The sequence below is a fragment of the Petromyzon marinus genome, chromosome 33 (assembly GCF_048934315.1).
Source record: "Petromyzon marinus isolate PM22_M1 ecotype Great Lakes invasive population chromosome 33, UKy_Petmar_22M1.pri1.0, whole genome shotgun sequence".
Taxonomy (NCBI): Eukaryota; Metazoa; Chordata; class Hyperoartia; order Petromyzontiformes; family Petromyzontidae; genus Petromyzon; species Petromyzon marinus.
In genome coordinates this window covers 12,218,166-12,242,983 of record NC_133699.1, presented here as the reverse complement: position 1 = coordinate 12,242,983, position 24,818 = coordinate 12,218,166, and the positions used below count along the sequence as shown (strand labels likewise).

Sequence of the window (24,818 nt, the reverse complement as noted above, 5' to 3'; positions counted from 1 at the left end):
AATCTGTTAGTTAAGCACACGTAGTAGGTCTGGCGCTTTCGTTCGCAAATGCCCGGACTACACTGTGTAGTCTGCACCACATGAACATGAGCATGTGAACTGTCATGGTTATGGTATTATGTAAAACTTGCAATAATCAATTAATTACGCAATTAATAAAGAAAACAAATCCTTCTTACTCTTTGGTTCTTTCGGTAAAGTCACGTAGGTAGAAAAAAATTACAGATCTGTTATTTTTTTCTACCTACGTGACTTTACCGAAAGAACCAAATAGTATGGATTCCTGCAGTCACGAAAGCTTCAAACCAAGATTAAATCCTTCTTGTTGCAGTATTCATTTTAGACATGTTCAAGATTTATGTATGTTGAACTTCTTTCATACCATACGTAGCCAAACGTGTTAATCGGAGGTGCGGGAGAAGGACAACATACTAAACACAAAAATTAGTTCTAAAGACTTGAGTTTTAATCTAGATTTAAAAGTGCATAGCTCCAGTGGCTTCCTAATATCGGAAGGAAGTTATTAGTAAGCCACTGGAGCTATGCACTTTAAAAGTATTAACATTCAATGGAAATTCCCAATCTCAAACAACAAAACTAAAATAACCTGTTGAGAATTCTAAGAGTAGACAAAAAAACATCTGAAGCAAATTTACATGCTAATCTTATTTTGAAACTGACGTGAATTTATTAAATATTTTGGTTATAAAGGGGAGACTGGGCTCCGCCAAAGGAATGGGGAATTTCCACCTCTGGTTCAGCGCCGATGATGGCGATGTGCAATGCCCTGTGTGCCTATATAACTTTGACGTTTGCCTGTATGATGCATCGTCCTTCGGAAGGACGTCAGTAATTGCGCATACAGAAATGGGTTCATTACTCCAACAGATTCATTTTTCCGACCAAGCTTTCATTGGGGTTGAAGTGGTGAAGCAGTGGTTCGCATACTTGCGCTATAAACCTGGCAACCTGAGTTCGATTCCTCGCCATGGCTAACATTACTGATACCTACGAACGAACCCTCCTTCGCCAATCTGCACTAACCAGCATGGCGAAGTATGGTCAAACCAACCCCATGACCGGCTGTAAATAATGATTAAGAAGTTATGAATGATCGTGATCATTGCTTTTAGAGAGGATTTACACGTGTATTTGTCACGTGATCAAGCCAAAGCAGCAGCAGCATCAACAAGCCTACCACCCACGTTACAGAAGGATGCTAAAGTGGGGGGGGGGGGGGGGGTTTGTTGCTTTTGTTTGGCTCTGTATTTTGCCGGAGGTGTCAATGAAGTGACCGGAAAATAAATAAGCAGATTTGCCGACAGGGCGGAAGATAAGCGTGGGCTCGTAACCAGGGGCCATGGACACGCACGCGCATTTATAAAGCGGCATTCGTTTACCGCTCACCGACCCCCCTCACATCCCCCCCCTCCCCCCAGCAGCACCCCTGCCCCGCCCTCGAAGGTGGACCGAGATTAGCAGTAGCCATTGTGTAAATGTCCTATTCCAATTCAAGTCCAGGCAGTATCGCTCAGCACATTCATTGCCTTTAGTCCAGAGGACTGGGTTCTTTATCAAATTTACTTTGTCCATCACTGCAGAGTTTATATATCTGGCTTCGTTCCATTGTCAATAAAAATTAAGTTGCAGTGGTTTAAATGTATTAATAAAGCATATTCCAAATATTACCATCCCAGCTAATTCACTGCATCTCTAAATTACAAATGTTTTCAAAAGTAAACAATCTATTAACGCACCTGCATTTAGGTCTTATACTTAGTGTTTTTCTGAAATACTTTATTGGATTGAACAATTTAAAATTATACTTTTCTGTTTTTCTACATTGTTCTAACATTGTGAATTTCCAGTTTAAAAAAAAATGTTTTTCGTTGTTTGATTTTAATCCACGTCTCCCTTTTAGTATTCATAGCCTCTCCATTTCCACCCCTTTGTCAATCCACTGCTGGATGATGGCATCCCCCCCTCCCCATTTCCATGTCGGTCGTGGGGGTGGGGCCCAGGGCCAGTTCAGATATCACTCACCACTGATGTCAGCCGTGAACTCAGGCCACCGGTTCACTGGCATCTCGATTTGCCAACCTTTACTCCACCCAACAACAATTATGATTTTTCGATTTAAAGCTTTCGTGACTGCAAGGATTCATCTTCTTTGGTTCTTTCGGTAAAGTCACGTAGAATGAGAATAAAATAATAAAATAAAATAAGACAATAAAATTCTCACGACGTTTCGGCCACAACACAAGTAGCCTTCTTCAGGTGAAAGAACAGAACTGTCGGGACGACAGAGCTTGAATGAACACTGTTAAGATTCGTAGCGTCTTTTAAGCTCGGTGAGAGGCGTGGAGAGCCTTGACAAAGGAGTTTACCTATCAAAGCAAAGAGAATTTAGCATTGAAATAGCTGAGGGATTAGCGTGTGACAGAAATAGCTGTGTTAAAGTCAAAGTTTACATATCAACAGAGGCATTTAGTATATGGACGCTAAAGGCCTCTAACTACCAACTATCATAAAGTAAACCGATGTGAAAAAAAAACCGAAATCTATATTCCATCAATATAATAAATGTACTTAATATATTCTTCAATAAGCTGAGCTATTAATCACAAAGCAACTGGGTATACACTACACTATATAATGAATACCATATAGCACCACGTCGCTGTCCATGGTGCTGGCGTTGAGGGGAAGGGAAGAAAACACCATTTTTCGCCATATGGCATTGATATATAACGACTTATTGTTGGTGGCTCAGCTGATTGGAGAGTATATAGAGTTTATTGATAACATTGAGGGAGCTTATATTTTGTTTTTTTATTGGTTTACTATACTAACAATTATGATGCCTCACCTACCCAGCATGGCATTACCCAGCCTTGACACTATTTCTGATGAGGATTCTGCTTGGGATGTTTTGACAGATTGATACTCTGTAGTTTAGGATGTGGGAGGAAACTATCATGCCCTGAATAAATGAGGGGCATGGTCAGTGCACTACGCTGTGAACCTGGCAGTATGCGTTTGAATGGCTCTCACGTGGTTATAAATACAGCTTCACTACTAATGTAGTGCATGTTCTGAATATTTAGTTAACGTGAAGAGCCATGCGTGTGTGTGATGAAGGCGACTTACCAGTGTCTGGAAAGCAGCGTGCGTCATGAGGTCCGAGTCAAGATCCTTGAAAGTCATTACACGGTTCACCTGCATGCTGTGCACATAATGCCATATAACGCTCAGGCACACAGTATCAAATGCCTGTGACTAAATCACCTATATTAGACGTTGGGTTACCCAGAATACTCTACTCCCATTGGGTATGGGGGGCGTAGAGCACAGCAACATATACGTGGATCAAACAAATTACTTGAGACATTAGTATGGCAGCAAGAGCAGTTTATGTGGATGTTGTCACAAGAGCTCACACGTTTGGCGCTACGGTCCTTCGCTGACTCCGCGTGATGAACGAATGAATGAAATCACGCATGTTATGCCCAATCTCGTCAGATCTCGGAAACTAAGCAGCGTTGAACCTGGGAAATGCTCGGATCAGCTTCTGGATAATGGCCGCTCCACGCCGTATGCTAGTCAGTGCGGGTTTGTGAAGGCGTGGGCTCAAAGAAGTACAATAATACAATGAAACTCTGCTGCAGTGGCATGTTGGCCACAAAAGTAGCCCCACAGACATCCACTCATCCAAGCACTGTCCAGGCTCAACTGCATTGAGCTCCAGAGATTTGTGCATTCTTGATTTGCTCATAGGCACACAGCTCCAAGGCGAGTCTTTTGTTTGTCGGGTTTCCACTGCCGTTGATTATCGGCAGCTTCTTACCTGGGTGGGGCAGCCACCTGGGCGGTCAGGTCGTCTTCTTGCATATCATCCAGGTCGGGTATAACGGGGATGTCTGCTGAGAGAGCACACAGCGAGCGCTTTGTTTTTAATTCGGACAAACCCTCCGAGTTATACTCCCACTCTGCATCCCTTCTCCTAGCTACCACCTTGGGAAGCGTTGTTTGCTCCTGCAGCAGGTGTGATGGAATTGCTATCATCTCTAAACCCGACTGTATATATTCAATTGCAACCTCCCAAAAATTACACCTCTTTGCATCATCTCTTCCTGCACCTGTCTTACTGCCCTCCAACCTCAACTTCTCCATCAGCTACCTTCCACCAAAGTCAAACCCAAACATCATGTCCGACTTTTCTAATCTCACCTTGTCGCTTTGTCTCTTCTCCTTTCCACTCATCAGTACTGGAGATATCAGCATGCTTGTTGACGATACATATCACTCAATCTTGATTGCCTACCAGTCACTCTTGCAATCCATCAACTTCTCCCGATTAATATCAACACCCACTCGCTTCCATGGTCACATGCTCGGCCTCGTCATCTCCAATACCGCATCTGGCACGATGACCGCCATTTGACCTGTCACTTGACCACGGTACTGCTGTTTAGTTAACAAAGTGATTTGGAAGTGGATGAACGAACGCAACCAACAACACATATAGGCACGACAAGCTGCTCTTGAACGTGCACCAGTGATGCACAGAGCGTCAACACAGTCCTCAATGACCTACAAAGTGTTGATCGAACTCCAGGCAATGGAATTAGAAATTTAAAAAAAAAACTCATGGAAAAGTTTCCAGCGTAGCTCAACCGTATGCAAAACAGCCGTACCCTAACCTCATTCCGAAAACGAAATTTGCCATCGCGCGAACGGAAGGGGTCGTGCAAGCAAGCGGCGCAGCCGGGTCCGCGCGAAACGTTCCGTGGAGGAAAAAAAAAAATTGCGAAAAGGAAAAAGCAAAGCAGTCACGGCTCCCGATAGAGATGTGTTATTTAATAAGGGGAAGGCGTGAAAGGGATTAACCCAGGCGATAATGGGCGGGTGATGGATGGTGGGGGCGGGACGAGAGGGAGGCCGAACGGGCCTGTGCGGCGGCGCTCCCAGCGACCTGTTCAATTAGGGGGGCCTGCGGGGAGCGCGTAAATGCGTTAGGCCACACGGCGGCGTGCAAATTATGCTGCCGCCAAATCTGATTCCCGAGCGCCCGCTCGCTCACTCGCTCAAGACGCACACCTGCACTGGGAGGGAAAAGGGGAACAAAATGTAAATTTGTAGGAAATTATTTTAACAAATGCTGCTTGAGCGCAATGAGAGAGGCTGTATCATATGTATGAACTTACAGTCTCTCTCTCTCATGTGTATCAGCCTTATGCGTTCGTGATTGAGTCTTTGCAATGTGTTCATTCGTATTAATGTGCTTGCATCCATTAGTGTGTATGCGTATATATAAGTGTATTTATGTACATATGCGCACATATTCACCACTTTTTAAGTGTTCTGTAAAGTTGGTGGCCCAGGGCCAGTGTACAAAAATCCATATTATTTCATGTCATCATCATTATAATCATCAGTCAACAGCGGTTGTACACTCTTGTTACCACCACGCTCGAACCTTAGGTCTCCCCCCTTGGTTGCTGACCTCCGAGTGCCGATTCATTGCTTTCCTTACTTGATCTAGCACAAGTGCTCCATGTATCACAACCACCTCTTCATTATCCTAACATCCAAGTTGATCATCTTATATTGTTGTTATGAAATTCAAGCGTATTCTCAGAAAGCACCTGTATTCGAAGGAGAGAAGTGTATTTTCGAATTGCTTCGTTAAAAGTACAGATCTCTGACCTGTATACTAACAGACATTACTTAGACTCCAACACCCATCTTTTAGTTCTAAAGTTGACCTCTCTATTCTTCCAGTAGTTTAATTTAGTTTAACAAAATTCACCCTGCTAATACAAAACGTCTCCTGGCCACCTTCTCATAACCTCCTGTATTATTTACTATTTTACTACATGTTCTATCTGTCCAAGTAAGGATCTGCTTACACTTGTGATAAAGGCAAATAGAGCCCATCCCTAACCAGTGCGGTCAACTTTGTTTTTGGGAAGATAACCTTACCCATCAGTGTGCAGTCTCAGAATCCACAACTGCCAAGAGCTTCAATGCCCCTGCCAAGGTCCGAGCCAATAAGCCGCCCACTGCAACTCTCAAATCTCAATGAAAAATTGTGATTTTTGGGTGTTCTGCCACCTCTTCCGTACAAATGGTCTTCGTGAACACATAGTCAAATGTGACACTGGACAGCGTGGGTGACAAGATGCACCCTTGCTCAACACCGCTCCTTACCTTGAACAACCGCACATAAATCAAAGCACGTGCAGGCTTTTAAATATTCATGTCACCGTCTCCCGGTCTCCACGATTTCACAACACGAAATGTACGGGTATAATGTGATCGCGTGCTGCTCAAAACAGATACCACTGATGTTTTGCGATTAACACACATAGTTCAAGAGCTGTTCAACTATAATCCTGCACAGACCAATTTTTGGTTGAAATTTGTTTTGCTATATTTTGACTGATGACTGCATTAAGAAACGCTGCATTGCTACGGCAGAAAAACAAATAACAGCCACACGAAAACAAAAGCAGGGGTCACATATGGACGGTTGTTATGTAAATTGAGGGCAATTGTATTTTTAAAGGTTAAGAAAACTTTTTCAAGAAGCATAGCCCTATAACAGTGACACTTCTAGGATATTTATGCATGTGCAGCTTTTCATCAAATATATGACATTTAGTATTTTATTTTTCTGAAAGAAGACATGTGAACAACCAAATGTTAAGTCATAATTCCGTTAGCAGTGTTATTATTGATTCACTTGCTGTAGTTTATCTGCAAAAGACATTTCCCTAATTTGTCATAAGGCTTTCAATACAGTTTAGCCCAGAAAAGAAGTGCATCATGGAAAAATTACATGAACATTGCAAGAGAAAAATTCCATAAGTTGGCAAACACAAGGTGTTCTTTCCAAGAAGTAGGCCATTGTGTACAAGTCCTGTCGCCAAAATAACCGTGGTGCTGTAACGCACAAAACAGGGTCGACTTGTGAACACGGGGACAGGTGTCTTGACTTAACCACGCAAGAGAGATTAGAAGTTGCCTGAAACTCGACCCTGATTGGCCGATCAAGTCGGGTGGAGGCTACCATGATCGCTGTAAAAACGACACAAAGATGTTGTGGCGCGGTTCATGTCTCGTCAATGTCTTGTCTAGTCGTGATCAACTTATTTGTGACTCGATGACCAACCAAGTGCGATCTTGTCAATAGATTCAGTCTCCACATTAGCACCTCTATGTATCAAAGTCAAAGTGACTCCACGCTCAAATGAGCAAAGAGCGGTACTCCTCTCCATTAGTGGCCTTGATTTGATAGTGTTAAATCCACATTATTATGGGAGCAACTGGTCTCTTCACAGCACCACAAAGATATTAAGAGCTGAGTTTATCCACCTCAATGGGATAGAATTATCAAGTCCCTTATCCAGGAAAGCGTCATCGATTCCATTAATGAGTGTTTGGCATGTGGGAGAAAACTGGAGAACTCAGAAAAAAACCAATGCATGTGAAGGGATAACATTCAAAGCTCTGTACGCATAGACCAAAAACATTCATTTGCTGCACTCCTATCTCCTGGACACCTTGCAGCAGAGCGGTTTTCGGAGTTTTACAAATCTACGTGATCCACCAAAACTTGCCTCCAAGTGCTGGATTACAGGCATGCACCGCTGTGCCTGGTACAACTTGTGACCTTGACATTGAAAGTTGAGCTCTCTGACCACAATGCCAAAGTGTCAAAATGTCTGTCTGTGTGTAATCTTCCACTTCTACAGAAATTATCTATTGTTAACAAATGCAGTCTCGGTGGGTGGAACCAGAATGACCACTGGAAGGTTATTGACAAATGACATTGGTATTGTCAACCTTAGACCCTGGAGAATTAACAAATTTTCGTATGAGAATGTGTGGAGGTAACCAATCTCAAGGATTATAACAAATGTCTTTGTGCTCCCTCGTGTTGCAATTTTAAATCAGTGAGGATAATGATAATAGGGCTAAGTTCACCGAGGCTGACATTCGACCTCCGGATATATTTGGCATATATATTTTTACACATATGTACTCAACTCATGTATTAATCATTGTAGGAAACCTAAGTGTATGCCCATCACTCATCATCCCTCTGAGTTGCTAAAACAAGTGTAACTGTGTGGAAGGTGAACCGTGGCTGTCTTATGGATACACTGGCTCCCATCATGATAATGTGGCATTTCCACCAATGGCTCAAAGTTGCCAATTAAAATGAGCATCGCCTCTCCCATATTTGAGAGCAAGGAGACACTTCGATTTTTCTACCCACAAGGCACGGCTGCAAAGCAGTGTGGGTAATTCAGTAATAAACAAAAAAACTAAGGATACTAAGGCACGTCGTGATTAGCAGCCGCTATTGACTGCTGCCTGATGATGTGCTGCTAAGTGGGAAAAAAAAAATCGAAAGTGGCCAAACTGTGGGGTGGATGGGCGAGAAGGAGATGGAGTGGGGAGACACACGGTGGGCTTAGGAGTCACCCGGGGGTGTGGGGCAGTGATTAATGGGGTGGTCGGTGCTGAGAAATAGTGCAGCCCACGTACGACATGCTATTCATCACAAGCGGTTTCTGAGCTCTAACTTGTGTGTATGTGTGTGTGTGTTTTGTATGTCATCATTACTATCACCCATAAGCCACCCTGTGGCACGTTTGGTCCAGAGGAATTATCTACTACTCAGTAAACAGATATAGAGCCTCGATTAGCAAGTAATCAGTAAATAGACAATCTGACAGTTTATAAAACTGTGGCAATAAAAATGTAGTGGTAACAAAAGCAAACAATGGCACAAAACCTGGCCACATACAGTGAGGGAAAAAAGTATTTGATCCCCTGCTGATTTCGTACGTTTGCCCACTGACAAAGAAATGATCAGTCTATCATTTTAATGGTAGGGTTATTTGAACAGTGAGAGACAGAATAACAACAACAAAATCCGGAAAAACGCATGTCAAAAATGTTATAAATTGATTTGCATTTTAATGAGGGAAATAAGTATTTGACCCCTCTGCAAAACATGACTTAGTACTTGGTGGCAAAACCCTTGTTGGCAATCGCAGAGGTCAGACGTTTCTTGTAGTTGGCCACCAGGTTTGCACACATCTCAGGAGGGATTTTGTCCCACTCCTCTTTGCAGCTCTTCTCCAAGTCATTAAGGTTTCGAGGCTGACGTTTGGCAACTCGAACCTTCAGCTCCCTCCACAGATTTTCTATGGGATTAAGGTCTGGAGACTGGCTAGGCCACTCCAGGACCTTAATGTGCTTCTTCTTGAGCCACTCCTTTATTGCCTTGGCCGTGTGTTTTGGGTCATTGTCATGCTGGAATACCCATCCACGACCCATTTTCAATGCCCTGGCTGAGGGAAGGAGGTTCTCACCTAAGATTTGACGGTACATGGCCCCGTCCATCGTCCCTTTGATGCGGTGAAGTTGTCCTGTCCCCTTAGCAGAAAACATCCCCAAAGCATAATGTTTCCATCTCCATGTTTGACGGTGGGGATGCTGTTCATGGGGTCATAGGCAGCATTCCTCGTCCTCCAAACACGGCGAGTTGAGTTGATGCCAAAGAGCTCCATTTTGGTCTCATCTGACCATAACACTTTCACCCAGTTGTCCTCTGAATCATTCAGATGTTCATTGGCAAACTTCAGACGGGCATGTATACGTGCTTTCTTGAGCAGGGGGACTTTGCGGGCGCTGTAGGATTTCAGTCCTTCATGGCGTAATGTGTTACCAATTGTTTTCTTGGTGACTATGGTCCCAGCTGCCTTCAGATCATTGACAAGATCCTCCCGTGTAGTTCTGGGCTGATTCCTCACCGTTCTCATGATCATTGCAACTCCACCAAGTGAGATCTTGCATGGAGCCCCAGGCCGAGGGAAATTGACAGTTCGTTTGTGTTTCTTCCATTTGCGAATAATCGCACCAACTGTTGTCACCTTCTCACCAAGCTGCTTGGAAATGGTCTTGTAGCCCATTCCAGCCTTGTGTAGGTCTACAATCTCGTCCCTGACATCCTTGGAGAGCTCTTTGGTCTTGGCCATGGTGGAGAGTTTGGAATCTGATTGATTGATTGCTTCTGTGGACAGGTGTCTTTTATACAGGTAACAAGCTGAGATTAGGAGCACACTCTTAAAGAGAGTGCTCATAATCTCAGCTTGTTACCTGTATAAAAGACACCTGGGAGCCAGAAATCTTTCTGATTGAGAGGGGGTCAAATACTTATTTCCCTCATTAAAATGCAAATAAATGTATAACATTTTGACATGCGTTTTTCTGGATTTTTTTGTTGTTATTCTGTTTCTCACTGTTCAAATAAACCTACCGTTAAAATTATAGACTGATCATTTCTTTGTCTGTGGGCAAACGTACAAAATCAGCAGGGGATCAAATACTTTTTTCCCTCACTGTATGATATATGCAGCAATGTACAGAGTATACGTAGAGGTGGAGTGATGGTGCAGTGGTTAATGCACTACACTGAAACCAAGCCGTCTGAGTTCAATTCCTGATAATGGCTAACATCAGTGGTGTGCGATGTATGAACCAGCCCTGGGCATTGCACTTCACCAACCTGCACTAACCAGCATGGTGAAGCATGGTCAAACAACCCCCATGACCAGCGTGGTGTGGGAAAGCCTTAATCTAAAAGTGGATTGAGACTGAGTTGGGCGTTATATTTTGATACACTATATAAAGCATATGTACAGGCGATCTGGCCAATTGATTACTGGTGTTAAGAGAGCTCAAGAAATATTTGGAAGGTTGAGAGTTCAAATCAGATCAGCTTATCATTTACTCCAGGAAAAATAAAACGAGGAGCGCTTTATGGGAAGTCAACAGTGGTCAAAGTACGTATGTTGAACTTCTTTCGCACCGTAGATAGCCACACCGTGCTAAACCAAAGTGTGGGACCGTGCTAAATGTGGAATTCCCACCACTGATTCAAGGCCACCCAATGCTTTTGGAGCCGGGAGACGCATTGACTCTGAGAGCAGCATGGCATTGGTTTATCCATTTCTCAATTACAAGAAACCATCCGAGCATTTCGGCCCTTCTGTACATGCCAGTTTTTCTTTTTGTTTGTATTATCGGTGCTTGCCTACATGACTAGTGTCTACCTGTTTGCGACTTATTAGGGATCTCCTTACATTAATAGTGTCAAAGTTTCATTCCCCTTAACAATTCTCAATATGGTGTAACCCTGTAGAAATTTGTGGCAAGGGGATAGTTGTTTCTCTATATTGGATCATCGTTATAGGACAGCTCTGCTACCCTACTTGCCAAACATTTAGCGGTTTTATCCCCATAAGAGATCAATGTGGAGTGCAATGCAATCCTGCATTTCCACTATATGTAAAAAAAATGAAATGTTCTACTGCCATCACTTTTATTAAGCAATACAATAGACACTGTATGTGAGCATTTTTTATGGGTATGGTGGCACATGTCTGCAATTCAGCACTTTGGAGGCAGGGGTTGGTGGATCGCACATAGATCATTGGGTGCTGTAATACTCCAAAACATGCTGGTCTGCTGAGGTGGTCAGGCAGTAGCAGTACAAACATTTGGGTTTAAACCAGGCTGTGATCATTTGATTGCTATCACTTCACATGGACGGATTTTCTCCATGTACTCTGGTTTTGTCCCACATGCACACACTCATGAAAAATATAGCAATGCAGCACCCTCCTGAAAATGAGTCTTGAGACTCAGTGAGGCTTTCCAAGATAAATAAATGCCATTTTATCTATTCATAACAGTTTCTCAGTACCCCGCCTCCCGCTCCTTAAGGATGATCTATGTAGTATTGTATCGCCTTTCTACCAAGGACTATTACACAGAGCGGCTCACAGAAGTTTCATGGAACCACCCTGCCCTGCAGTATCGCGGGTGACCCACCTCCGTCTTCAGATGGCTCTGGGCTGGCCTGCCGCAATCTGGTGCTGTACATGGGACACACGCGTGACACACACAGGACACAGGACACGCGTACAACGGGCCATCAACGAAAGCCCAGTTAAAAAAATATATATACACAAAACTCAGCCCCTCTGTGACGTTAAATCGATAAAGTCCCATCTTGCGGTTATCTCCGGGAACATCTCACTAACCCACTTGCCTTTGTTGGCCGGGCATGGAAGGGAGACACGGGCCGCAGGGCCTTAACCCCTTCTAGCCTCGTGTGTGTATTGCATGTGCCTGTATAAGTGTACATATATATGTGTCTGTATGTGTGCATATGCACATGTGTGTGTATGAACGTATATGTTCGAATATATATGTGGGGAGTAGTAGTGTAAGGGTTAGCACGCTGCACTGCGAATCTGGCAACCCGAGTTTGAGTCCAGCCCATGGCCAACGCCAGTGACAATTATCTGAACCGGTCCTGGGCCTCCCCTAGGTCGACTCAGCCTCAAAGTACGACCTGGTGTGATGTGTAAACATTCCCACTGGGGACACAAAGGCGGCCGGGCATGGTGCTGGCCACCCACCCCCTCGTGTGATGTGCCAGCCTTAATAGGTGCTCGCTAACAGCATTTGCCTCAACAGTCTGTTAAGACTATATGGGGGATCTTTGTCTTTGGGGAACAGTAGTATAGCAGTTAGCGTGCTGCGGTACAGTCTTTGTAGTTCACCTAGCCTGGCACAAGCGCCATGGTGACGTTACCCCCACTTAGTGGCGAACTACGGTTGTTTTTGTAGAGTATGTGTACATATATCTGTGTAAAAATGCAGTAGTGTAGCAGAGTGGTAGTGCAGCAGTTAGCGTGCTGTGCTACAAAGCCGATGACCCGAGTTCGATTCTCGCTCACAGCCAACAACAGTGAGGATTATCTGATCCAGTCCTGGGCGTACCCTAAATCAACTCGGCCTCAAATGAGTACCTGGTGTGGTGTGAACACATCACCACTCGGGAGACAAACGTGGACGGGCGTGGTGCTGGCCAAAAACCCACCCCCTCGTGCTCAACGCCAGGCTTCATAGGTGCTCACTAACAGCACTTGCCCCCAAACTTTATAAAGGCTATATGGGGAATCTTTGTGTTTGTTTAGCAGTTAGCACACAACGCTATAAACCCGGCAACCTGAGTCTCCCTCGTGGTGATGTGTGAATATCTGCACGAGGGAGATAAAGGTCGTGATCCTGGCCACCTATCTGCTCGTGCGGCTTACCAGCCTTCCTAGGTGCTTGGTAATAGCACTTGCCCCAACAATCTGTTAAAGCTACATGGAGGATCTTTCTCTTCGTGAATATGGTGTTTTCTAACGCCATTGTGGTATGGATCTTCAAAGCCAAGTTCAACAATTGACTGCACATGAGTGGCGCCGGTGGCGAGATATTAACTGACTCGCCTGGTATACAGATCGTGGGTTCGATCCTGACCCTGATGCCTGTATATTTGGAGTTTGCATATCTCTCTTCCTGTGGTCATGTGGATTTTTCTCCGGATCCTCCGGTTTTTACCTCCACATTTCGAATCAACGTAAGTTTAGAATATTTGGCTGCTATAAATTTCCACATCATAAGCCACATGATTTGGGCTATAATTTGCGGCCAGGTCACTTTTGAAAGAGCTCTATACCTCAGTGGGCCTCATCTGGTAAAATTAAAATAATTCAGTTTAGTTTCAGTGGAAAGAGTCTTGGCCCTCTCCGAGGTCAACTCAGATGTACATTATTTATATGACGTGGTGTGTGAACAACAGAACTGGACAGACAGCGGTAGAAGGGCATGTTTCTAGCCAGACCACCTTAATGCGTGCTACGCCACCCTTTATAAATGTTCGCAAACAACACTTGCGCCTGGAGCCTATAGGGCTACATTGGGGATCATTGCCGTTATCTTTGAAAATTGCTTTATCTAACAGCACTTGCCCCAGTAACGTATCCAGTTCAACACGTGCATCACTGCCAGCATGTTTGCAATGTGTGGAGTGATACAAACTTCAGAGTTATGTAGTAAGTTTCACTTTAAAAAAAAATCACCACAACTTACTCCTCCACATCCACCGATCCAGCACTCCGTATTTTTCCCGACCTGAATGCAAGAGGAGGAGGTAGAGAGAAAAGGCGGATAGGATGGACAGGTGTAACAGATGTGCATTTGACCCTGAATGATAATCACTGTCTAGGTGGCGCAGTGGTTCAAGTACTCAAGTGACATATTAGGAGTCTGCACATTCTAATCACAGTCGGGGGTCAACTTAACCTTATCAGCCTTGTACATTATTACAGCCCTTTTGTCAATCCACTGCTGGATGAGGTAAGCCCCCCCCCCCACCCTTTGTTTTGTGAGTTGTGGTTAAGTATGGTTAAATAACGAACTTCAGAGTTGTGCTTGGGTAAGTATGGTTCATTTACCATACTTATTTAACCATACTTAACCAAGCTGGTCGTTAAAAGTGGACAGTATAGACATGTACGGTTGAAGGTCGACAGCACAGGCATGTGCACATAGACGTACAGTACAGCAATGATGTTGCTGCACTGCACTCTCATTGCCCACTGTCCCATCTTATTATTTTGGCATTTTACACGGGTACTAATCGCACACATAATACTTGTTTCCATCCACTGAGCTGCAATTATTCAAATAAAGAGACAAATCAAGTTAATAAGATTATTTGTTTGCACGCAGTTATTGATAACCAAGGCTGAGGTCATCAACTCATGACACATGATAACCCAGTTTAATCGTGGCCATCTGAAACTTGGAATCAATGGTGCTGGCTCCGTGCTAGAATACGACCAATGAGTCCATTCAGTCATCCAGCCACCTCATGCTACTACATACACAGAAATATAGTGGAATTCAGTCACAGTAACGTTGTGTTTGCATGAAATTTGATTCTCCATACTTCATAGTAGGAGCTGTGTGTATGCATGCACAAGTGTATACAGTGGCGAGTGGTAGTAGTGTAACAGTTATCATGCTGTGCCACAAACCCAGAAACCCGAGTTCGATTCCCGCTCATGGCAAACACCAGTGATGATTATCAAAACCAGTCCTGGGCCTCCTCTAGGTCGACTCAGCTTCAAATTATTACCTGGTCCGGTGTGTAAACATCGCCACTGGGGAGACGAAGACGGTGTTAGCCACCCACCCCCTCGTGTGCCATGCCGAGCTTCATAGGCACTCGCTAACAGTACTTGCCCCAACAGTCTGTTCCAGGCTATATGAGAGATAGTGATACCGCATTGCATTCCATAAACCTGGGTTCAATTCCTGACCATAGAAACCACCAGTGGCAAGCGGTAAGTTAATCTATCCTGTCCCTCTGTTAGATTAACTCAGCCTTAAAATGGTGCATTCCTCCATTGATTAAATCAGCTTATGTGCAGCTGCTAGTCTGGATTGTTATATAACAGGATTATGAGTGATAGCAATGGCTTATGGAGGCCTTCATCCAGCAGTGGACTGACCTTGACTGATGATGATTAAAGGGTGCAGTGTATGAATATCAGCTCTGGACAGACAAAGGAAATCAGGCACGGTGCTGGTCACACAACCGTTTTGTGTGCTGTGCCGACCTTTGGAGGCGTTCACTATCAGCACTTTGACCTCGAGTCTATATGGCTGTACTGGTGATGTTTGTATTTTATACAACAGATTCATGTGCGGGAGTGAGGTTTTTTTGTGTAGTCTGGCACCATCTAGAGGTACATTCCTTAAATTCAGAAATTCTGCTGTGCACTCAGTGTTTGGATCAGTTCGTATTATGATAACCACTAGGGGTGTACCATCGGTTCAGTTCGTAATAACAATTGGCCTGATTTTTGCCCCATCTGATTGCATATTCTGTTAAATCGAATAACTATTTACCGATTCAGAAGTGAACAGCATTAGAATCTCAACAAATAAAAATTGTTCAGTTGGATTATGTGAAAGCAATTTGTGTTTGTAAATGTATATTAAGTCACAAAAATATTAATAGTATTCTCAAAAAGCACGATCCCACGTATTGTGAAGCATAAGGATAGATTCTCAGCGATTAATTGGTGGAGCTGAAAAAAGAAACGTAACATTTATCACCAAACCTAACTTAAATCATTGATAGAGCAACTAAAACAGAGGACAAGTGCTTTGTGATGTTTTTCTAAGAGTTACAGTATGCCGTAATATAATATTATACAATCATTTGAATCTGAACCCAACCGAGCTGGGTTGAATCAACTGATTGCTTTGGGAGTGTTAGAAATAGTAATTGCTGACCTTAAAGAATGAGGGTCAGCATTAGGAATATATCGTGTGAATTGTTGTGATTTGCCTTTGTGTATGCTTAGGATTTAGATTTTATATTTCGATTTTATTTACTTCAGAAGAAAGGGCTCAATGAGCTGTTAGGGTCTATTTAATGGGCTTCATGCGATGGTGCAGATGTTATACAGTACAGGATCGTGTCCTGTGGATACCAGTGGGAGTCTTTAGGTGAAAATGAAGGTCCTGACTCACCTGGCCGACCCTGCCGAGTCCTGGGCCCACCCTCCATGGCGTCGTGACGGCTTGGGTGGGGGTCCAGGAGACTGCGACAGGGGAAATGATGAAAATCGGTGAGAAAGCCATATCACTGCAACTTGACTCCTGTTTCTTTCCACATGAAACACCAGACCACCAAAAGACAAATATCCCTCGTATAGCCTCAACAGACTGTTGGGGCAAGTGCTGCTAGCAAGCACCTATGAAGGCCAGCATGGTACACGAGGGGGTGGGTGGCCAGCACCAGGCCCGACCGCCTTTGTCTCCCCAGTGGCGATGTTTACACACCGCACCAGGTACTCATTTGAGACTAAGTCGACCTAGGGGAGGAGGCCCCAGACCGGTTTAGATAATCGTCACGTGTGTTGACCGTGAGCGGGAATCGAACTCGGGTCGCCGGGTTCATAGCACAGCACGCTAACCACTACACCACTACCGATCCCCACTGTTGCTCCCTACCCGGCCACCACCAGACTTCTCACCCACACTCACAAATGAGACTAATTCACCTCAAAATGACGATCATCCTGCTGGCTCCCTATGCAATCCCAGACCAAAGTACGGCACCCGGGCCGTATACGGCCCGTTGGGCTTTTTAATCCGGCCTGCCGAACTTGTCCAAATATTATTATTAAATTAAATTTTACCTTTCTCCTGTAATGCCCCCATTTCCCCATTAGATGGCGCACTTTGACCGGGAGTGTGGTAATTGGTTTGGGCGCAGGTCTCAGATGCTTTCATGATGTTTGATCAGTCACGTTACGACATGTTTTTGTATTGTTCATGTTCGTGCAATTTGTTAAATTGCCTTGCAAATAAATGCCTTGATACCTGTTAAAGGCCAAATCCTTTCATGTAATGATTTTTTACACGTCATTTAGATTAGTTCACACAAACACTACATCCATCTGTTCCTGGCCCGGCCCCTCTGTCAAATTTTAGAACCCATTGTGGCCCGCGAGTCAAAAAATGTGCCCACCCCTGAACTACAACATCGCCCTCACCATCCTCAACATCCTCAGTTGGACTCACTCGTACCTACCTCTCCCCTTCTAATCCTATTCTACTCCCATTAAACTACCCTCCAGGTACCTAAGAGTGAACATGAAACACTTTAATCACTTTCTGATTATAGAACTTATAACTCGTGATTTCACAATGTAACATCTCATATAGATCTGGTGTTTTCAAAGTAATGTAATGGGACTGCTTTGTGACTTTTATGATTACTTTTGTCGAAATAACATGCATTAGGTTGATATTACTTACAAAACAATACCATTATATTATGACTGTGGGTTTTGTATCGTCAAACACGATTTTTGTTCCTGGGTAGTGTTATTTCCTAATTGCTTATGCCTCAAAAGTATAGAAAATGGCTATTTTTCCCCAAAAACTTTGTTTCTGTGACCAGGACTTTACGTGAAGGAATGACACATGCACACCACGTTTTCTCATTGAATATAGGTAAATAATATAAATTTTCTGTAATTGTGAGGCATAAGCAATTAGAAAATAACACTTACTACCCAGGAACAAAAAAAATACATAAATTTGTTCCACAGTGTTATTAATGGAGTGGATTATTAACTTTGCTTTTGTGTCCTGGTCACAAAAGCAAAGTGTGTGGGGAATAATAATAGCCATTTGCTGTAACTTCGAGGCATAAGCAATTAGAAAATAACACTTACTACCCAATAACAAAAAACCCTTTTGTTACACCATCTGTCTGCAGTGGATGCTCCTGTGCTTGCAATAGCCCAAGCTGATGGCAATATAATTTTCCACATTTAAATGACTTCGAATCGTTTATACATTCTCATTAAAACATGGTAATCATAAAAGTATTCAACTGGTACTTGCTAAGTAAAGGTAATCCCATTACACACTGGAAATTGTGTCATACTGGATTTGGTTATTTAATAATTGCATTATATACCCGATATAAAGTTACACGTACTCCGCTTTGCCAATCTACTACTGGATGAGTGCCTATACATGCCATGCAGGTCATGGAGAGTTATTTTACTATACTTCGCCATGCTAGTCAGTGTGGGTTGGTGAAAGTGGGCAGCCCATAGAAGTATAGTTCAACAATGTATTTTGCTGCACACAATGAATCACCCCCTTTTACGCATGGTGGTTGCCCATCCAAGCACTAACAAGGCTAAAACCTGCTTAGCTTCTGATATCCAACAAGATTGGACACATTTCTGGTGATCTGGGCATGGTCCTGTGTATATATAGGAATATGCATATATATACAGGCAGTATATATACAAAAACAAGCTGGCCAAACAATTCATTAAGGGAGCCTTAATTTAATTCAACACAAGTGTTTACACGCATGCTAATGTGCGGAAATCGTGCTGGTATGCAGCACAATGTTCATTAAAAAAACTGTTTATGGAAAGCATTTTGTTGGCAATATTTCATAAAAACCTATATAGAAATTTGGACATTGGCCATAGGAAGCTGTTTGGTCAATTTTGTAGAGATTGTTTACAGGATGTTTTCGAGTTTGGGTATTTTTTAAAGTACCCTCATAGAAATGGATGGGCAGATGGACAATGTATTTTCAAGGAATGGAATTAAGTGACCTATTGGCTCCCTTAAGAAAGGTAGTATTAAGGCCATTTGATAGTGCATTTCCTCTTACTGCCTTGGCATTTTGAAGTATTAGTTAAGCTGCTGAGAGCTCAGCCTTATTGTTGGCAACGTACTCATTGGGTTTTCCAATAAAAAGGATGAAGATCATTTATTGTACTGGTGCAACACTTTTTGAGCAAAGTCAAATGAGTAACCCAATGAACACCTCCAACATCACACATACCTCACATGTCTCTGTGTATCCAACTTCATTGTCACCATCACCATTATCCCCATCACCATTATCATCAGCATTATCATTACAATCCTGATCATGATCATCACCACTGTAATCATTATTATCAGGCTCATCATCGCTATAAAAAATCTCATCATGACGTTGACCACCACCATGAACACCATCACCATCCTCAATGGGCAGCAGAAAAACAATTGACCAGGAACGTAAGACAGCTCTGCAAATCATCACAGCAAAATGTTTATTTTAGAGCCCCGAGGGGTAATATAAAGGTTAACGGCCTGACAATGGTGCTACAACGAAGGGAAATGTTCAGTTAAAAAGTGGATTTTGTTATCTTTAAACCAAATAACTGAATGTAAAAGTATATTTAAAAGTATAATTATGGGTGCTTAGAATCATATTACTGTATTTGTGTTAATGGAATCATTCCTGGTATGAATAAGATAAGATCAAATGTGGATTTGTTTTAGTTTCTAAAACCAAACGCATCGCAAGACACTGTAAAGACAGAGTGGGAATATTAATTTTATAGAGAGAAAATAAGCAGGCACATCCTAAGAATTTCAAAAAATCAAACTACCACAATCATGTGCATGCGATTGGTTACATATAACTATGTAACAGAAACTTAAAAAAACAAATACCAAGAAATGAGAGATTAATGATATTCAAAAGTAATTGATATTTTGTATGGCTGGTGTACTGCGTGTGCCCTCTTGTGAAAGATTAAATCTGACAGTGGCAATTACATAGAGTTTAGTGTTAAAACACAAGCCCCCATCAACACGAGCGAAATACCTCTTCGTTTTCATCCTCCTTTTACAGCCACACACATCGAACATAACGGTAACATAGCGTGAGTAAACACAGGGAAAAAATGCATAGTGATCGGAGCAAATCAGAGCGATGACAGAAACACACACGGAGACCATACAATACCAGAGGCATCACACTCAATGTTAAAAACCAAAACAAAAGTCAATGCAACAACACTTTGAGTATCAAAGTCAGTGTGTGAATGAGCATGGGATGGTTTTAATTTACATTTACAGCCCAAAGCCAGTGGTGAAAATCCCATATTCCATGATGATCGCCAGTTTTCCAATAGGACAATTATTGTCCATTTCCCTTATTTCATGCTGGCAAGGGCCCACTGAGACTACAAGTCCCTTTTTCAAGGGAGATACGGGTCTCTGTTTCAACTCAAAAACAAAAGTTGTACAAAAAGACATAGTCATTGGAAAACAACATTAATATACAGTGAAGGAAAAAAAGTATTTGATCCCCTGCTGATTTTGTACGTTGCCCACTGACAAAGAAATTATCAGTCTATAATTTTAATGGTAGGTTTATTTGAACAGTGAGAGACAGAATAACAACAACAAAAAATCCAGAAAAACGCATGTCAAAAATGTTATAAATTGATTTGCATTGTAATGAGGGAAATAAGTATTTGACCCCTCTGCAAAACATTATTTAGTACTTGGTGGCAAAACCCTTGTGGGCAATCACAGAGGTCAGACGTTTCTTGTAGTTGGCCACCAGGTTTGCACACATCTCAGGAGGGATTTTGTCCCACTCCTCTTTGCAGATCTTCTCCAAGTCATTAAGGTTTCGAGGCTGACGTTTGGCAACTCGAACCTTCAGCTCCCTCCACAGATTTTCTATGGGATTAAGGTCTGGAGACTGGCTAGGCCACTCCAGGACCTTAATGTGCTTCTTCTTGAGCCACTCCATTGTTGCCTTGGCCGTGTGTTTTGGGTCATTGTCATGCTGGAATACCCATCCACGACCCATTTTCAATGCCCTGGCTGAGGGAAGGAGGTTCTTACCCAAGATTTGATGGTACATGGCCCTGTCCATCGTTCCTTTGATGCGGTGAAGTTGTCCTGTCCCCTTAGCAGAAAAACACCCCCAAAGCATAATGTTTCCACCTCCATGTTTGACGGTGGGGATGGTGTTCTTGGGGTCATAGGCAGCATTCCTCCTCCTCCAAACACGGCGAGTTGAGTTGATGCCGAAGAGCTCCATTTTGGTCTCATCTGACCACAACATTTTCACCCAGTTGTCCTCTGTATCATTCAGATGTTCATTGGCAAACTTCAGACGGGCATGTATATGTGCTTTCTTGAGCAGGGGGACCTTGCGGGCGCTGCAAGGTTTCAGTCCTTCACGGCGTAGTGTGTTACCAATTGTTTTATTGGTGACTATGGTCCCAGCTGCCTTGAAATCATTGACAAGATCCTCCCGTGTAGTTCTGGGCTGATTCCTCACCGTTCTCATGATCATTACAACTCCACGAGGTGAGATCTTGCATGGAGCCCCAGGCCGAGGGAGATTGACAGTTCTTTTGTGTTTCTTCCATTTGCGAATAATCGCACCAACTGTTGTCACCTTCTCACCAAGCTGCTTGGCAATGATCTTGTAGCCCATTCCAGCCTTGTGTAGGTCTACAATCTTGTCCCTGACATCCTTGGAGAGCTCTTTGTTCTTGGTCATGGTGGAGAGTTTGCAATCTGATTGATTGATTGCTTCTGTGGACAGGTGACTTTTATACAGATAACAAGCTGAGATTAGGAGCACTCCCTTTAAGAGTGTGCTCCTAATCTCAGGTCGTTACCTGTATAAAAGACACCTGGGAGCCAGAAATCTTTCTGATTGAGAGGGGGTCAAATACTTATTTCCCTCATTAAAATGCAAATCAATTTATAACATTTTTGACATGCGTTTTCCTGGATTTTTTTGTTGTTATTCTGTCTCTTACTGTTCAAATAAACCTACCATTAAAATTATAGACTGATCATTTCTATGTCTGTGGGCAAACGTACAAAATCAGCAGGGGATCAAATACTTTTTTTCCCTCACTGTACCTTTAAGATTAAATCAAGTCAAAACAATTATTGGAGATGTATTAACAGAAAGTGCACGAACAAATTCTACAATATAGTGAGGTAGAACCATAATCAAAAGAATTTGCAATCACATTTTCTAAGTATTATAAAGCTCCTTGAAAGGGAACAGATATTATTTGTAAAATATACGCCAAGTTCATGAAAGTCATGGATGAAGGCATATTCTCAAAATCTAGTGTTAATTTCTGGCACGCGATAATTTTGTGATGTATTACATTCTGAATGTAACAACCAGACGAACTCAATGGCAGATCCTTGGTGAATGGTTTGAATATTAACTTAGGTCAATGTGAGTCCCTCAGGAGTGATACTGGAAGATGGCCAGTTAGCTTAGAGGACACAATAATTATAAATAGATTTACTTTCATTTAGAATAAAATATAAGGAGAAATGGAAGATGACCCGAAATACCATTATATTTTATTGGGGTATTTGCTGACATCGTCTGCTATCAAATGCCCGATGCATTGAGGCTCGCTTACATGCATGTGAAAAGCATTGAATGCGCTTCAAAAATACATGTCTACAAAGTTTAACGAGCGACTCGGAACCGCCGAAGCCTCATGTTAATTGGAAATCAGTTTTTAAATGCAAATATATGAAATATGTAAATACTGCTTTCTAAATTAGGTTAACAAAGGCTTGGGAACCTGATGCACTCTCAAGTAGCCAACTGTAATTTAAAAACAGAATCTCAACGATGCTGGTTCAGTGCTCTAACACAGGCATTACAAGCCCCCACAATCTACCCAACCACCTTAGTAGGTTTCTGTGCCTAAAATATCACCAAGGAGGTTACTGGGCAGCTCAGAAGGCTAATGTCACGTCATAGTACTGTGTTGAGACCACTGATATCCCAGGTTGGAAAGAGAGTTTCAGCCACCTGTGATTAAAGCAGGTTCTCATCATCCCCAAGTTTATTGTCTCAGCCTGGTTATTAATGACGTGAATTTCCATTGGTCACTTAAAAACCAAAAACTTTAGTCATGAAAAAATATCATTTTGACTGCGATCTAAGTTTTTACAGGGCATCTAAGGCCACAATACTTAGTGTGGAAGAGGTTGAGTGAAGTGGCTTCAAATGTAATTGTGTCATGTTATTTTCTGGCGTGTTCTCATATGAAGTGATGTTACTCTGTTCCTCGTGAGAATTCCAAAGGGGAATTTCTTCATCTCATTACATGATGGCAACAGGAACATGGCAATGCAATTGGTATAACAAATAAAGCATATATGGTGAGATGTTAACTACCTTGCTTGCTATACAGTTCTTGGGTTCAATCCCGACCCTGACGCATGTATAATTGGAGTTTGCATGTTGTCCCTATGGTCATGTGGATTTTTCTCCGGGTCCTCCAGATTTTCCCTCCACATTTAGAATCAACATGCGTTTAGAGTATTTAGCTATGCATTTCCACATGATAAGCAACTGCGTTGAGCTATAATTTGTGGCCAGGTCACTTTTGAAAAAGAACTGTGTAGCTCAGTGGGCCTTACCTGGTAAAATAAACATTGTTTAATTGTATAGTTACATTTACATTATATAAACCAAGCATAAAGCTCACCTGGCTGCTGGCTGAAGCGGAACCACGGTCGCTGGGTGGGGGAATGGCGTCTGTGGCCTCCTGTGTTTCTGGGCGTCGTGCTCGCCTGCCTGCTCTCGCAGTCTGAAATCAGGTCAAGGTCAAGAGGTCATCGTGGTCAGTGGCGTTGGTGTCACCACAACTCGCCGTTGCTTCATTTTTTCTCTCCAGAGAGGAGTCAATACCATAGTCCAACAGCAGAGCAATGATACCCTGAAGAAGCATGGGTGGCTCTTCTTCGATGTAGTGTTTCATAATTGTTTCTCAATTTGTTTTGAGTACGGTACTGTCTATTAAAAACACATTCCTGCGGAGGGAGCTGGTAGGAAAGTTTGGGTTGCTCGGTCAGTTGGCAGGGTCAACGACGGCGTGGTGTATTCCGCAAATATGCCCGACTGTGAGGGCGGGCACAAGCCGGCGTGGGTAGGTTAAACGTTGAGTTTTATAAGGGCACCACGGGGTGACCAGCCCCTCCCCACCCGGCCCCACCCCTCCCACTCCCCACCCAGCCCCACCCTCCCCACCCAGCCCCTCCCCACCCTCCCGACCCTCCCCTCCCCACCCAGCCCCACCCTCCCCACCCAGCCCATCACCACCTTCCCCTCTCTACCCAGCCCCACCCTCCCCACCCAGCCCCTCCCTCCCCACCCAGCCCCTCCCCACCCTCCCCTACCCACCCAGCCCCACCCTCCCCTCCCCACCCAGCCCCTCCCTCCCTCCCCTCCCCACTCAGCCCCTCCCCACCCAGCCCCTCCCCTCCCTCCCCTCCCCACCCTCTCCTCCCCACCCAGCCCCTCCCCACCCAGCCCCTCCCCACCCTCCCCTCTCCACCCAGCCCCACCCCTCCCATTTTTGGCTGCACGACGGACGGACACAATAATCCCCTGTGGGCTGGTGGTGTGACCAGAGGTTCCTGCCAGTAAAAGGTTCCAATTGCAATGCGGGATGTCTCGAAAAAATGTTTGTTGTAGAGACTAT

At 43.5% G+C, this 24,818-nt stretch overlaps 1 protein-coding gene across 3 annotated transcripts in view; it reads right to left on the bottom strand.

Moving 5' to 3' along the window:
* Nucleotides 1–24,818, bottom strand: part of IFT43 (intraflagellar transport 43) — a 33,871-nt gene that overhangs the window by 6,711 nt on the left and 2,342 nt on the right. The window contains exons 2-8 of one of the 3 annotated variants that reach the window (XM_032965186.2): nucleotides 23,823–23,924; nucleotides 20,144–20,161; nucleotides 16,471–16,541; nucleotides 14,014–14,055; nucleotides 11,917–11,960; nucleotides 3,848–3,923; nucleotides 3,151–3,226 (exon numbers count right to left, since the gene is read on the bottom strand). In XM_032965186.2, the coding sequence (XP_032821077.2) occupies nucleotides 3,151–3,226; nucleotides 3,848–3,923; nucleotides 11,917–11,960; nucleotides 14,014–14,055; nucleotides 16,471–16,541; nucleotides 20,144–20,161; nucleotides 23,823–23,924 (429 nt within the window). The remainder of the gene's footprint in view (nucleotides 1–3,150; nucleotides 3,227–3,847; nucleotides 3,924–11,916; nucleotides 11,961–14,013; nucleotides 14,056–16,470; nucleotides 16,542–20,143; nucleotides 20,162–23,822; nucleotides 23,925–24,818) is intronic. The other 2 variants (XM_032965187.2, XM_032965188.2) reach the window with 2 other exon arrangements.